General features: G+C 35.9%; 1 protein-coding gene across 2 annotated transcripts in view; it reads left to right on the top strand.

Moving 5' to 3' along the window:
• LOC144968052 (uncharacterized) overlaps positions 1-15,678 on the top strand; it is a 98,252-nt gene that overhangs the window by 39,849 nt on the left and 42,725 nt on the right. The window contains exons 3-12 of one of the 2 annotated variants that reach the window (XM_078906020.1): positions 2,205-2,335; positions 4,447-4,576; positions 5,773-5,853; positions 6,485-6,538; positions 8,142-8,237; positions 9,108-9,244; positions 10,767-10,971; positions 11,466-11,577; positions 12,441-12,595; positions 14,839-14,955. In XM_078906020.1, the coding sequence (XP_078762146.1) occupies positions 2,205-2,335; positions 4,447-4,576; positions 5,773-5,853; positions 6,485-6,538; positions 8,142-8,237; positions 9,108-9,244; positions 10,767-10,971; positions 11,466-11,577; positions 12,441-12,595; positions 14,839-14,955 (1,218 nt within the window). Of the gene's footprint in view, positions 1-2,204; positions 2,336-4,446; positions 4,577-5,772; positions 5,854-6,484; positions 6,539-8,141; positions 8,238-9,107; positions 9,245-10,766; positions 10,972-11,465; positions 11,578-12,440; positions 12,596-13,962; positions 14,038-14,838; positions 14,956-15,678 lie in introns of those variants that run through there. The other variant, XM_078906021.1, reaches the window with a different exon arrangement.

The raw sequence follows: 15,678 nt of genomic DNA, 5'->3' as shown, positions 1-15,678 counted from the left end.
ATAACCATCATGAGTTGTCATTTATTTTTTATGTTATTGTTTTATAATAATGGTGGGTGGCAACATACGCCCACGATAGAATAATATCACATCTGACGCACTACGAAAAAACACATTAAAAAAATTTTGGCCCGAAAACTCGTCCTTCAAACGTCGATCGATTAAAAAGAAAGACCCTCATCTTGTGTCAAAAACTCTCAAACTTTGGACTTTTGAAGTCCCGGGCTTGAGGTTTATTTTTTACAAGATGTAAGCCATTTTAAATTCGGGCCAATATTTTAAAAATGTGTTGTTTTCTTTTCATGAGTTGTCGAGACATACAACCGTGTTGGGGAAATGAAAGCCATTAGTGACAGCAAACAAATTATTTTCAATTGGTTTGACGTATTAATGGGCCACTGGACTTAATCAGTACTGAGTACGGGTTCGCGTTGACAGGAATGTAATGCATGTCGTTAGTTGACTTATTGGGTTTTGTTTGTATCGATACCGAGAGAGAGAGAGAGAGAGAGAGAGAGAGAGAGAGAGAGAGAGAGAGAGAGAGAGAGAGAGAGAGAGGAGAGAGAGAGAGAGAGAGAGAGAGAGGAGAGGAGAGAGAGAGAGAGAGAGAGAGAGAGATTCTGTTGGTGGTATCATGTTGCCGCTGCTGCTGCTGATGATGATGATGTTGTTGATGATGCTGATAATGATTACAGTGGTATGATGACAACTATGCTTATGGTCATTTTCTCTCCATCAAAACAATCACGACTACCGCTGCCACCACCATCATTATCACTACCATGACCATCGCTATCATTGCCACCATAATAGCTTCACTGCCTCTGTCACCACCATCACACCACACCGCCGTCATCATTATCACGATAACCACCATCACTACAACTTCTACCACCACAATTATCACTACTATCACCATCACCATCATTAGCACCATATCACCACTACCACTACCACCATCATCATTACCACGTCAACCACAAACACTGTAACTACTATACCACCATTATCATTATTACCTATACTCTCATCACTAACTACCATTACCATCACTGCCACAACTGTCATCATTGCCACCCATAATAACATCACCACCATTGCCACCACCAACACCTTCATCATTACCACGAAAGCCACCATCGTTACCACTACTTTCACCACTATCACCAGCATCATTATCACGACTACCTTCATCACAACCACTCCCACCACCACCAGACCCATTTTATCACTGTCTCTACCTCCACCAGGCCCCTTTCATCACTGCCTCTACCACCACCAGACCCCTTTCATCACTGCCTCTACCACCACCAGACCCCTTTCATCACTGCCTCTACCACCACCAGGCCCCTTTCATCACTGCCTCTACCACCACCAGACCCCTTTCATCACTGTCTCTACCACCACCAGACCCCTTTCATCACTGCCTCTACCACCACCAGACCACCTTTATCACTGCCTCTACCACCACCAGACCCCTTTCATCACTGTCTCTACCACCACCAGACCCCTTTCATCACTGTCTCTACCACCATCAGACCCCTTTCATCACTGCCTCTACCACCACCAGACCCCTTTCATCACTGCCTCTACTACCACGAGACCCCTTTCATCACTGCTTCTACCACCACCATCACTTCCATCTCCATTCTTTCTGTCCAGGTCCTCTGCGACTCCCAGACCATGTTGGAACGAAACATTATCACTACTATCACCATTTACCATCATTAGCACCATATCACCACTGCCATCACTATCATTATCACGACTACCTTATCACTACCACCAGACCACCTTTATCACTGCCTCTACCACCACCAGACCCCTTTCATCACTGCCTCTACCACCAAAGGCCCCTTTCATCACTGCCTCTACCACCACCAGACCCCTTTCATCACTGCCTCTACCACCACCAGACCCCTTTCATCACTGCCTCTACCACCACCAGACCCCTTTCATCACTGCCTCTACCACCACCACCATCACTTCAATCTCCATTCTTTCTGTCCAGGTCCTCCGCGACTCCCAGACCATGTTGGAACGAAACATCATTATCACTACTATCACCATTTACCATCGTTAGCACCATATGACCACTACCACCACTATCATTATCACGACTACCTTATCACCACCACCAGACCACCTTTATCACTGCCTCTACCACCACTAGCATCAATTCAATCTCCATTTTTTCTGTCCAGGTTCTCCGCGACTCCCAGACCATGTTGGAAAGAATGGAACATCGCGGTGCCTGTGGCTGTGACAACGACTCTGGAGACGGTGCCGGAGTGTTGACTGGTATCCCACACGACTTCTACTCCAAGAAACTCAAGTGAGTACCAACTTTATCAGGGAATGGAACTTCATGAGCATTCAATTCTTCAAAGCATCGAATCTGCCAGCTTACATACAATATAATGTATCTTGTTTTCAAGAGATCTGAATGACAAGAAAAAAAAAAAAGCTACATCATTATGATATGAGGGCGTCCCGATAGTTCAGTTGGTAGAGCATTCGCTTCAACAACAAAAAAAAAAAAAAAAAAAAAGGGGGGGGGGGGGGGGGGGGGGGGTTGATTAAGATCGATCCCGGGTGAACTCAATATTTTTTTCGGACTCTTCTGCTCACCCAGCAGTGATTTGGGTGTATGTGTGTGTGTGGTTGGGGGGGGGGGGTAGCTGGGTCTATCTATCTATCTATCTATCTATCTATCTATCTATCTATCTATCTATCTATCTATCTATCTATCTATCTATCTATATTTCTCTTTATCTGACTCCACATCTAAAATGACGAGAGTGTAAGCAAAAACCTTTCGTTGAATGATGCGTGTTTCCTGTGATACATTGTTTTGATAGCAAAACACTTTCATGTAGTTCGAAGCGTCATTTGATTAGTTCTCCCCCCCCCCCCCAATGGTTTGATATGCATCTGTGCAAATCATATTTATACCAGGTGGGCATCGGCAATGCATAAAGTAAACCTTTACAACGATATAGATAGCAATATGCATGTTATATTACAAAAGTATTTTAATCAAACGTAAAGTGTAAGGGCACTTCCCAATTACGGCCCCTGGATTACCATGAAATTGCTGATACAAGGCTTTTATATTGTATTATATGGTAAATAAAATAATAATATTAAATTAATAATGGCCAACAACAGGATATATAGATAGCACGAAGATGACGTCACTCAGGCCTTTGTTACTGTTTTTTGCCTTCCATGTTTGTGAGTAATTCTCACTAAACTGTATTAATCAGACTATAAACGTTCAAGGCAACACACAGTTTTGTGTGTTGGTCCCTTATACTTCCGGATGGCAATGTTGTGAGCTTCTTTGACAAGCGCATACTATCTATACTCATTTTTACAAGAGTCAGTCGCGGATCAGATTCAAATGAGATGTCTAAACACATATTCAACCATAAAACACCATGTGATAAACCCGTCAGCAAGTAATAATAATAATCTAACGACACGCAGAAGGGAGAATTACATTATACAGACCTGGCCGCTTTCGACAAGAGAGCAGCAATCGAGTGGGTGTCGTGTCAATTGGGTCCTGGGTCTGGCTCCTTGGGTCTCGGGTCTGGCTCTTTAGGTCCCGGGTCTGGTTCCTTGGGGCCTGGGTCTGACTCTTTGTGTCCCGGGTCTGGCTCCTTGTGTCCCGGGTCTGGCTATTTAGGTCACGGGTCTGGCTCCTTGGGTTCTGGATCTGGTTCCTTTGGTCCCGGTTCTGGCTCTTTGGGTCCCGGGTCTGGGTCTTTACGTCCCGGGTCTAGTTCCTTAGGTCCCCGTTCTGGCTCCTTGGATTCCGGGTCTGGCTCCCTGACGCCTTAACCAGTAACCAGCCATAATCTGGATAAACAAACAAACTTGTATTTGATAATTTGGCTAGCAAACTCCTTCAAATATTGATCGATTTAAATGACTGTCATCTTGGCAAAACCCCCCAGACACTTATGTCTTCTATCCCCTATAACTGTTTTCCTTTTCCGTTTTGCTCTCTGTCTTAGTTTTGGATTGAATTGCTCGTAAGAGATATTATTTTCTTTGTAAAGCATCTCTCTGTTATGTACTTCTTTAGTTATTAGTTTTTAATACATTGTCTTTTCTAAGAATTCGAGTGTGTCCTTCATTGCGGGATCATTTGCTTGCGTCTGGATGGGACGTCGTGTGAAAATAGGTACATTGATGAATTGCATGCGGAATCTTATGTTTCCTATTTGAACCAGCTCCCCCTCCCTTGTCTTACTTTTTCTTTGATGCTTTTAACTTTTGATATACTGGTTTCCCTCCCCCCCACCATCCTCCCTTTTTACTGGCACTGAAATGACCTAAAACAAAACAAATCAGTGTCACATACACGAGTCTTTTAACATCGTATCGGTACTCATGCTAAATTAAACGTTCCTTTTTACATTTTTCATTCCCTAGGCAGTTGGAGACTTCGGTTGACCTCCCCGCCCCGGGTCATTACGTCACAGGTTTGCTGTTTTTGGACCCGTCAACAGCTGGTCAGGCCGAATCCGTCTTCACTGAGAATGCCGAGAAATTTGCTCTAAAGGTGGGCAATTTTGCCAGTTTTTGATTTTTACAAAACTATTTTGATTTACTTATCTGGATACCTGAATGTACTTATATTTCAGCTGCATTTCAACTGTATTTATTGACGTTGTAATTTACCAACCCCCTTTCTCTTATTTTCTAAAGCATTCATTATTTATGTTTTCCTCATGAAATTATCCTTAATTAACCATGCCAAACGGCGTTGTCCAAAGGCATTGTAACGTATCTACACTTTAAATGAAACTGAGGATAAAAAACAAAATAAAAACAAACAAACACACAAACACACATACGAACTAAATGTGTATATATATATATATATATATATATATATATATATATATATATATATATATATATATATATATATATATATATATATATATATATATAAACACACACACACAACCCCCCCCCCCCCAAAAAAAAAAAAAACAAACAAAAAAACAAAAAAAAAAAAACAAAAAAAAAACAAACAAACTAAAAAAACAAACAACAAAAACAAAAAAACAAAAAAAAAAAAACAAAAAACAAACAAACAAAAAACAAAACAAAAACAAAAACAACCAAAACAAGCATTGTTTTCCCTCATTACATCAGAAATTATACTTGATAGAGAGGACTAATTACAACCCAGTCTTTTACTCTTACATTGAGTTTCTGACCTTATACACCGTTGTCCAAGATCTTATATCAAGTTTTGATAACCCATCATATATCTGACATCGCGAAGATTCATCTTTTATAGAATACAAAGAATTTTACATTAATCAAGACCTTGATATTGAAAAACAAACAACAAAAAACAAAAGCAAAAGCTTGTTTATAGATACGTAAACCTTTATACAGAAGAACGTTATAAAATACAAATTGAACTGAAAGTTAAGACAAAAATGAGTAATTATGTACAATCATTTTTAAAAACTTATTTCGCCTGTCTATTTATTTACTTATATTTATTGTTATTATTATTATTTTTATTATCATTATTATTATTATTATTATTATTATTATTATTATTATTATTATTTATTATTATTATTATTATTATTATTATTATTATTATTATTATTGTTATTATTGTTATTATTGTTATTATTATTATTATTATTATTAATTATTATTATTATTATTATTATTATTATTATTATTATTATTATTATTATTATTAATATTGTTATCTTTTGGTACCAGGTCATTGCATGGAGAACAGTTCCAGTTGACTCTTCTGTCATTGGAAAAGTTGCCAAAACCACAGAGCCTTTGATTAGACAGGTAAATATTTCAGTATAACCCTGACATTTATATATAACTAGATGGAGATATTCAACTTCCAGCTTTTAACATGGGGAATTTTTGAAGAGTATCAGAATTCCTCTCCAATGCGAGATGCTTGTAGTGTCAAGGCTGTGACAATATAATATTTATTAAAGTGGCCGCATGGTTAAGGCATTGCACTGTGACCCTGAAGGTCCCGGGTTCAAGCGCCGCTTCAGGACCTTTCACTTTTTTTCCTTGGGCAAGATTATTAACCCCCAATTTGCTCACTTTGAACAACATGGGTGATTCTTGTTGACATCAGACATCCTGTTTCATGGATTATCAGTTTTCTTCATGGAATGCCTCGGCGACAGTATCTTATGATGTCGTAATGGAAGGCTTAATTTTAAAAAGATATAAAAAAAAAAAAAGAAAAAAAAAAAAAAAAAAAAAAAAAAAAAAAAAAAAAATATATATAAAAATATATATAATATAATATATATATATAATTATATATATTATATAATATTATATATATATATATATATATATATATATATATATATATATATAAAAACATAATTAAGTATGTTGTTCTCTGTTGCCTGCAAACTACACATATTGACAGACTCTATTTTCCTTCCAGGTTTTCGTCACATCCAAGGACAGTTCTGTAGAAGAAAAGGAATTCCAGCGTCAGGTAGATCTCTATAAAATGATAAATTATATAATGATTATCAATGAGGGTTTATAGTGACCGACGGACAGAGTAACACTGTTTATTAAATTCATAAGACATTTTCACCATTGTTGAAATGTTAATTTACATAATTAGATTTAAATAGTTTTAACATTGATGTGTTCCCTTTTATATTTCTATCTAAGAATTTTTCTTCAAGCCAATTTCAGAAGAAAAAAAAAGACAATACACAAAAAAATGAAACAGACATTGTATAGTTTAAAAACCAAAAGGCACGAAAAAAAATCTTTAAATGTTCTTTGTTACTTTCATGCATTGACAGCAGTATTTAAAGTTATATAAACAACATTCATTGTTAATTTGCCAATTTTCGGTACACATCGCTGTTTCAAATTATGAAATATCTAATATACTAATAAGTGTCATAGAATCCTAGTACATTCGTTTGACATGTCCACATTAATACATATGAGAGTTTCAATTAATAAATGTACTTTTAATGCAAATACTATCCATTGTCACGCTACATTATTCATCTTAATCAAATAATAATATGTTGGCAAACTCCCTATTAATGGCATTCTTAAAGTGATGATTGCGGGTGGTTGGATGGGAGCATCACCCTTGAATCATATACCTATGATGTTCGCATGGGTGTACGATCCGATAGTGATGTCGTTTCTTCTTCTCTTTACTAGCCTATCCTGCTTCTTTGGTTTGTGATTGTATTTTTGACAGGGGATATTTTTTTCTGTAAATCCTCTGCCTGTTTGTTCTTGGTTATTTATAATTTAGCTTATGATATCTTTAGGTTATGCTTTTGATTGACATTTGTACTATTTTTGTTAGATTGCTTGTTTTTTTTTGTTTCAGCGGTCTCTCATATAACCTCAATTGTGTAGGAAGAGACCTAAAGCAACAAACAAACAAACAAAAAAAAAAGTGATGATTGTATGAGAATGTTTTGTCTCAAACTTTAGATTATACCAAATTGCTACATTTCTTTTAGTTATTCTGTTATCTGCATTTTTTGCGGCTGCAAATATCAGGGCGATCCGCAAATTTTGGCAAATTTTGGGAAAATTGGCAAATCGCGTGGCAAATTTCTTGGGAAAAAAAAGAATCCAAAACAAAATAACGAGAAAGAAAAGTGCGAAACTTGAGAAATGTTGCAGCTTTGCCTGGGCCCAAACCAAGGGAAGCAGCTTCCCTTGGTTTGGGCCCAGGCAAAGCTGCAACATTTCTCTACGGATAATGATCCTTTGAAATCTTTGTAACAACGCTAGCCTCCTTAAATGTAATAAATTGTCTTTTATATTTATATTTTTTTCTGTATCGCGTGTTAGTTTTTATTGAAACGCTTAGCTCTCCTCTGCAAATTTTTGGCAAATTTTTGTCTTTTTGGTAAATTTCTTGGCAAATTTTGGAAAATTTTAGGTCCCAATTTGGCAAAAAATGCAGATGACAGGTTATTTAACAATACGCTTTTTATCAAGTTTTTCTTTTTAGGTGTTTTAAACTTTTGATATTATTCTTTTTACCACTCTAAACCCCTCCCCCCACCTCCTTTCCCACATACTTCTACCCTCCTACTCCATCAAAGGTCTACTTGCTCCGAAAGTTCTCAACTCATCAAATCCCCAAGAATAACACCCGATTCTACATTTGTAGTTTGAGTTCAGAGGTCATTGTCTACAAGGTATGATGCTTACAGTCATAGATCTCTTATAGTGTACAAATTAAAATTTGTAGTCGTTTATTGACCCTTCACATCCAGTTTCTCTGAAATGTTATAAATAACAATGTGAATTTGAATGTAAGCTTCAATTTAATAAACGAAAATAGATAATGTGGACATTTCGGGTTTGCCCTTTATCAACAAAACAGGATGAATTAAACACAGCAGACGAGTGAGATATTATCATTTATTATCTCAATCGTCTGTAAGGTTTCTTTCATTCATTCTGTTTTGTTGATAAAGGAGAAACATATGATTTTTTTTTTTTTTTGAGAAAATATTTTCGAACATAATTGTTAGAAAAAATATGATAAATCTTGTAAAACGGTTGAGGTTGGTCGGCAAACCTGTGATAGCAGATTTAGGCATTAAATCTCATGTGTGTGAATCGCAAACTGTGGAATCCTGATAAAGCCAAAACTGCCAAACCTGAAAGATTGGTTGACTTGGAGCTTAAAATTGAAAAATTAAAAAAAAATTGAACTTTTATATAGTGCAATATCCACTAAACATGCTCAAAGCTTTTTTCAAGGGGTCCCTGACCAACATTTTTTTCAGACAGAAACAACGCTGTTAACGACCAGGTGGTACTCATTTTACACCTAAGTATGCGTGAGAGAATGTGAGTAAAGAGCCTTTTCCAAGGAATCAACTATGCGCCGAGTGAGGCTCAAACCCAGGACCTTCGATCAGAAAGCGATTGTCATACAAGAAGACCACATAGCCGCACAAGCAACCCTGTACCATTATTAATTGAACAAACCACACGCTTTAAGCAAAAATTGACTTTAAGACTGTTGACATTATGTGGATTCCACTATAATTTTTTAGGGCCAGTTGAACACTAAACAGTTGTGGGGATACTTCCTGGATCTCTCAGACCCAGAATACGAGACATACCTTGCTCTGGTACACAGTCGATTTTCCACCAACACATTTCCTAGTTGGGAGAGGGCACATCCGCAAAGGTAAGACACATCGATACTATTGTGGTCCTTCAGAGCCATTAGGCCCATGGAGCTGGAGTTTATCCTGGTTTCTATAGCTTTGGATAAGACACTGGTCTATCGCAAAGTATTTTCCACCAACCAGATCTAACAGATCCAGCTACCCAATCACTGCTGGGCGGACAGGGGGATCAGAAAAAAATCTCAACTACACCCGGGATCGATCTTGATCCTTTGCATATGAAACGAGTGCTCTCCTAACTGAGCTATCGGGACCCTCACTGATACTAATACTATTGTGGTCAAGGGAAAGTAATGAGAGCAGTTACCATTTTGACTACCCTGAGGATCAATAGTCATTCAACACTCTCCTTTCCGACCATTTTTTGGATTTTCTCTGAAACTTCAATACCCATCCAACATAAAAATTTATATATTTCAAAAGGAATAAGTACATGCTATACATAATTTTATTCAGGAAAACAAGCTGTACAACACAGCATTAACTTCTTATAACTATGACAAAAAAATTCTTTAAATTTTGTGATGTACAAAAGAAATCTGCATGAGAAAAATTTGGCTGCATTGTAACAAATGTGACGATTTTCCTATGGTTGATAAGAAGAGGGTTAAATATACTATGTATTCGGAAAGCACATTTTACCCAAATGTAAATTAATAACAATGGTCAAGTGGAATAGAGGCTTCAATTTAATTGACGAAAACATATGATGTGGAGTTTCAGGTTTTTCCTTTGCCAAACAAAACATTAAATGAAACACTAAAAGAAGAATGATCTCTCACTCATCTTTAGTCTTTAGTGTTTCATTCATTGTGCTTTGTTGACCAAGTGGATACTCAAAACATCCACATCATCTGTCTTCATAAATTAAATTATAGCTTCCATTCCATTTGACTAATTGTTATATATTTCATTGAGCTTCAAGTAGCAACAATTGCAGTGGATGTAAATGAAAAGACAGTCTTAAGTCAGAAATGCACGCTTGTATTGCTCTCTCAATAGAATTAATCGCCGTTGTAGTGGATTAATGGATAAATAAAGTTTTATCTTATGATATCTAATATAAAGACTTTAAATTAACAATTTAAGGAAATTTAAGAGAAAAACTCAAGCAAAAGATTTAAACAATTGTTCATTGGAAGAAATGTTTAAAAAGTGTCTTAAAACTTTGTTCTTTTCTGAATTAATGCATTGATGCACATATAGAGCGCTGTGGCACTGCTTCATGATATGGTTGAGCACTCAACAAATCCGATTATTATTATTATTATTATTATTATTATTATTATTATTATTATTATTATTATTATTATTATTATTATTATTATTATTATTATTATTATTATTATTATTAAATGATACTGAAACACTCATTATTTTTATTCATGCTCCATGAATGTCTTAGGGGAGAGAAAACAGACCATGCTGTTATACATAAGTACAGAAATGCAATAACTCCAGATTCAGAAATTTGCCATTAGAATGTGATTTATCTCATGTTTTTTTCCTTCTGTTTCACAGGTACTTGGCTCATAATGGTGAAATTAACACACTTCATGGCAATGTGAATCTGATGAACGCTCGAGAGGGAGTGATGAGCTCCACTGTGTTTGGAGATCAATTGAGTCTTCTGTACCCTGTGGTAGAGGAGGGCCAATCGGACTCAGGCACTGTGGACAATGTGCTGGAGTTTTTGTGTGTGGCCGGGGGGAGATCTTTGCCTGAGGTATGTGAAGGGGTTTTGTTTAATTTATTGATTTATTTTTTGGACAAATTAGGGAGCGAGCACTGGTGTAAGATAAATATCTGAAAAAGTGTGTGTGAAACAGTGCCTGACAAAACATGAAGAAAAATGCAAGAAAAAAAACCCCATCCCAAAGATTTAGCTTGTTGCAGTCGGGGCAGGCTGATTTTTTGGGATGGTATTTTCCTTGTATTTTTCTTTCTTGCTTTGTCTGGCACTGTTTCATACTCATTATTTCAACACTTGTATTATATATGTGGTTGTTGTAGAAGTTATGATGATGATGATGACGACGATCATGACGATCATTATGACGACATGATGATTATGATGACAATGATAATGATTGTGGTGATGATGATAATGATGGTGATGATGATGATGATGATGATGATGATGATGATGATGATGATGATGATGATGATGATGATGATGATTACAACAATAACAAAAGCGATGACTCTACCCATTTCCAGGCTGTGATGAATATGGTACCAGAGGCCTGGCAGAATGATGTAGGCATGAGCCTGGAAAAGAAAGACTACTACAGATGGAGTGCCTTTTCTATGGAGCCCTGGGATGGACCTGGTATGGTTTGAACAATTGTGTACATACATGCAGGTGTGATATCCAAACACTATTATGGGCCTAATTTAAAGTAAAATTGTTGTAATGGACAATATTTTGGGTAATTTAAAAAAAGATTTCTATTGGTTTGTACTGATCTGCTGGAATTTCTATCAATTGCTTCTCTGTCAGATATTATATTAGTCCTATTAAGCCTAATGTAAATGTTGTTGCATCTCCACCCAGGATTGATCTCTGTCCTTTTGCCTGGAAGCGAATGCTCTACCAACTGAGCTATCAGGACCTCAAAATTGAATGGAATCTTCCAATTTAATTAACAATAACAGATAATGTGGATGTTTCGGTTACCCCCTTTTTTCAACAACACAAACTCTCACTGTCCGTAGTGTCTCATTCAGAATGTTACATTCATTGATCAGATATATCCTCATAATATATTATGTGTTTTTAGCTGACAGCTGTATTTTTTTAATGGTCATTTGCCATGACCTAAGTTATGAATATTATCTTTAATTATGACTCGTGCCCCAATTGAAATTCATTTGCCCCAGGCTATGTGACTAGAAGTTATTTTATTATTAATTCTTTTTTTTTTTGGAGACAGTTTGAGACTTTAATTGGTATTGCCCGCAGTCAAGGTAGGTAGGTAGGTAGGCAGGTAGGTAGGTAGGTATGAAGGTAGGGGCGGAAAGGAGAGGTAGATAGAGATTTTCCCTCTCATAATACTTATTTAATGCAATGTTGGTATATTTCTGTCATTTATGTTAATGGCTACAGCCATTGTAAATTTCCTTTTATGATAAGTAAAATGCATCTGATCTTAATTTTATCATATCTGAATGATTCAATTTTTACTCTCCAAGCTCTGCTGACATTCACGGATGGCAGGTACATAGGGGCCATTTTGGACAGGAATGGTCTGCGACCATCGCGATTTTATGTAACCGATGACAAGTTTGTGTACATGTCCAGTGAAGTCGGAGTCACTGATAGAAGACCAGAGGAAGTCATTCAAAAGGTAACCAAAATTATATCTTTATATAGAATTTTAATCTTTTGTTAAAATGCTTCTATTCAATAGCCTTTCATAAAGATTAAAACTTATAACCAAAGACAGACTTCTAGATTGTAAACCTGGGTGGGGTTTTCTGACCGTCCATGACAGAGAGGCCACTTGCTGTGTCTTCTATTCCTGATTGCTCTGTTTTTCTCCTGGTCTTGGCCGGGACTGTTAGCTGGGAGGGAGACAGTCAAATGTATACTACCCTTTTCGAGAGATATTTTTTTTCATCAGTGAATCATCTCTCTATTATTTATTTTTATAATTATCAATTTAGATATATTTTAGTTTGTAAACATTTTAGTATATCCTTTATAAAGTTGGATTTTTTGCTAGTTCCTGAATGGGACTTTTAGGCAATGTCAAAAAAGGTACATTGGTAGTTTGATTGTGGAATCATTTCTGTTCACTATTTGACCCCGTCTTTTTCCTTGGTGCTTTTACTTTAGCTTTACAACATTTCCACCATTGCCTTCCCTTTTTGTGGCGCTGAAATGACCTAATAGTGTCGCACCTGCTGTAACACTCTTAAAAGTGAAAAAACAATATTGATTTTGTAAAAAAAAAATCATTATGAGAAATGCTGGCTTTATTATTTTCCCTTTTCCCCTTTTTCTTTAAAAAATTACTACATTTCTTTTTATATTATTGTTTTATTATTATCATCATTAACACTAGTTTATTATTGTTATCAATGTAATGAAAAGACAAGTGTGACCACCACATCAATCTTGTATTATATCAGAATGAACTAAGTGAAGAAAAAACTCAGTTAAATGAGGAAATTGCAGTGTTTTGAAGGTTGAGAAATAATACCTTTTACTTAATACAATAGTCCTTTAGAGCCATCAGTCCCATGGAGCGAGAGTTTATCCTGGTTTCTATAGCATGACACGGACAATAGAAATTGCTTGCTAGCTTTAGGATAGGACACTAGTCTATTGCAAAGTAATTTCGCCAGATCTAACATACCCAGCTACCCTATCACTGCTTGGTGGACTGGAAGGTGGGTGGGGGAGGTGCTGGTTATACAAGTTAAGCTCAAAGTTGAAATTTAAGCATCAAGTTAACCTTGATATAACACCTTTTTGAAATAACTGGTCACATATCGCCTTATTGTTTTGTTATTATTAACAAAGTAAAATTTATATTTTGTTTGTCTTGTCTTCACGTAAAAATCCCTGTTTAGCACTTTCATAAAATCCTGATTTTGTTTGCCAAACTTTTCCTGATTTTTAAAAATATTTTTTTTTTCATTTTTGTTTGAAATGTTTGGCAGGCTTGTTTGATTGCTTGCCCCCAATGCTTCTTTATTCTGTCTGCAGATTTAGCGAACCTGATAAATGGCCACCAGAGAGTGGATATTTTTCCTCAGGAGTCCACAAGAAAAAAACAATAAAGTACACACTCTATGAGTGAAACATTCCTTTTTTTTTGTTTTTGTTTTGTTTTGTTCACATGCTATGTTGCTAATGTTTTTATATGGTTCATGATAATTTGATAGTTCTTTCTTTGTGTTTGATAAGAGCTGGTAAAGAATTAAGGACATTTTTTCTCCCACCGTTTAAGTCTACTCTTAAAGTATATATTCAGATTTTTAAAAAATATTAACTCGAAAGAAAATGATGAGGGATACGAATTTAAGTAAACAACAAATGATTATGTGAAGATAAATTCATGTTTTTTTTTTTTTTTTCGAGATTAATAAATAAAAAGATTAAATTACAGTGGAATCCTGATGAAGCAAACACTGCTGGACCAGAAAGATTGGGTGACTTTAAGCAAGGTTGACTTTATCCATTATCAATAAATAGAACACAATTAGATAAAAAAAAATCCCTCAGAAAATTTGGGACCAAAATGAGATGTTGACTTTAAGCAAGGTTGGCGTTATCCATTATCAATGGAACACACTGAGGTAAAGAACAGACAATTTGGGATCAATAAGAGGTGTTGACTTTAAGCAGAAGTTGACTTTAAGTGTGTTGACTTTATGTGGATTCCACTGTACCTTTCTGAAAATTGATAAGACAAGATGCCTTTTTGGAAATAAAATGAAGAATTTTAAAATACTTAGAATTAAACTAATTTAAAAAAAAGAACAACTTTCGAGACAATAAGAGTAGATAACAATTTATAAAGATTTATTGAAAATATTTTGATCTGGCATAATCAATCGATTTCCTTCTTTTCTCATCTAGGGTCGACTCAAGCCAGGACGTATGTTGTTGGTGGACACCAAAGAGAACGTTTTTATCAAAGACGAGGACATAAAGGCCCACATTTCTCAGTTGAGGCCTGTCTCTCAGTGGCTAAAGGTATAGACTTTGTCCTCGTGAAAATGCTTTTGACTATTGAATGCACTGTCTACCAAATTTAGCCCCTGGCTTTGGTGTACACGTAATAATTTTTAAGACCTACCCAGGAGGGACTGGTATATATATAGAGTTGTGGCTTATTGTTTGTATGAATTGTGTGCTTATGTGCGACTTATTCACTTGTAGAAACTATCCAACCCTAAAAAAAAAGTGTTTACATGTGTGCTGTCCTCTTAATAGTGTTCACTGTGTTGGACACAACTAAGGGACAGAATTTTTGGTCCACGCATTCACCCAATAGAGGAATGGAGATGGAAGTTTTTGTTACAATGTCATGATTTATAAATTCAGATAGAAATATGACAGCTGTATTATTCTTTCCAGTTTGCATGCTTATACTTTGTATATTGTTCTACTTGAAATTGGATTCTCTCTTTCGTATACAACCTGGAGGTTGAGATTTGAAAATCTTGTCAAAATCTGAATCGTACCTTCATTTTTTAAGATAATATGATTAGTTTAAAAAAAAAAAAAGATCCAACAAATTCTTTTTACCACTTATCGAACCACATTATTAAAAACCTTAGCCCTGTCATCCCTTGAGAACACTTATTTTCTTTAATCTTCAAAAGAATACATTTGTGATGGTTTACTATGACAATGAAGTAGTCCTTTAGAACCATAAAAAGCATGGAGCTAGAATTTATCTTGATGTCTTGACTG

Source organism: Berghia stephanieae, chromosome 3 (genome assembly GCF_034508935.2).
Source record: "Berghia stephanieae isolate SIO BIC M18660-M18661 chromosome 3, UCSD_Bste_1.3, whole genome shotgun sequence".
Classification (NCBI taxonomy): Eukaryota; Metazoa; Mollusca; class Gastropoda; order Nudibranchia; family Aeolidiidae; genus Berghia; species Berghia stephanieae.
Note: the sequence above shows the minus strand (reverse complement) of the source record. Positions and strands in the feature narration are given on the sequence as shown.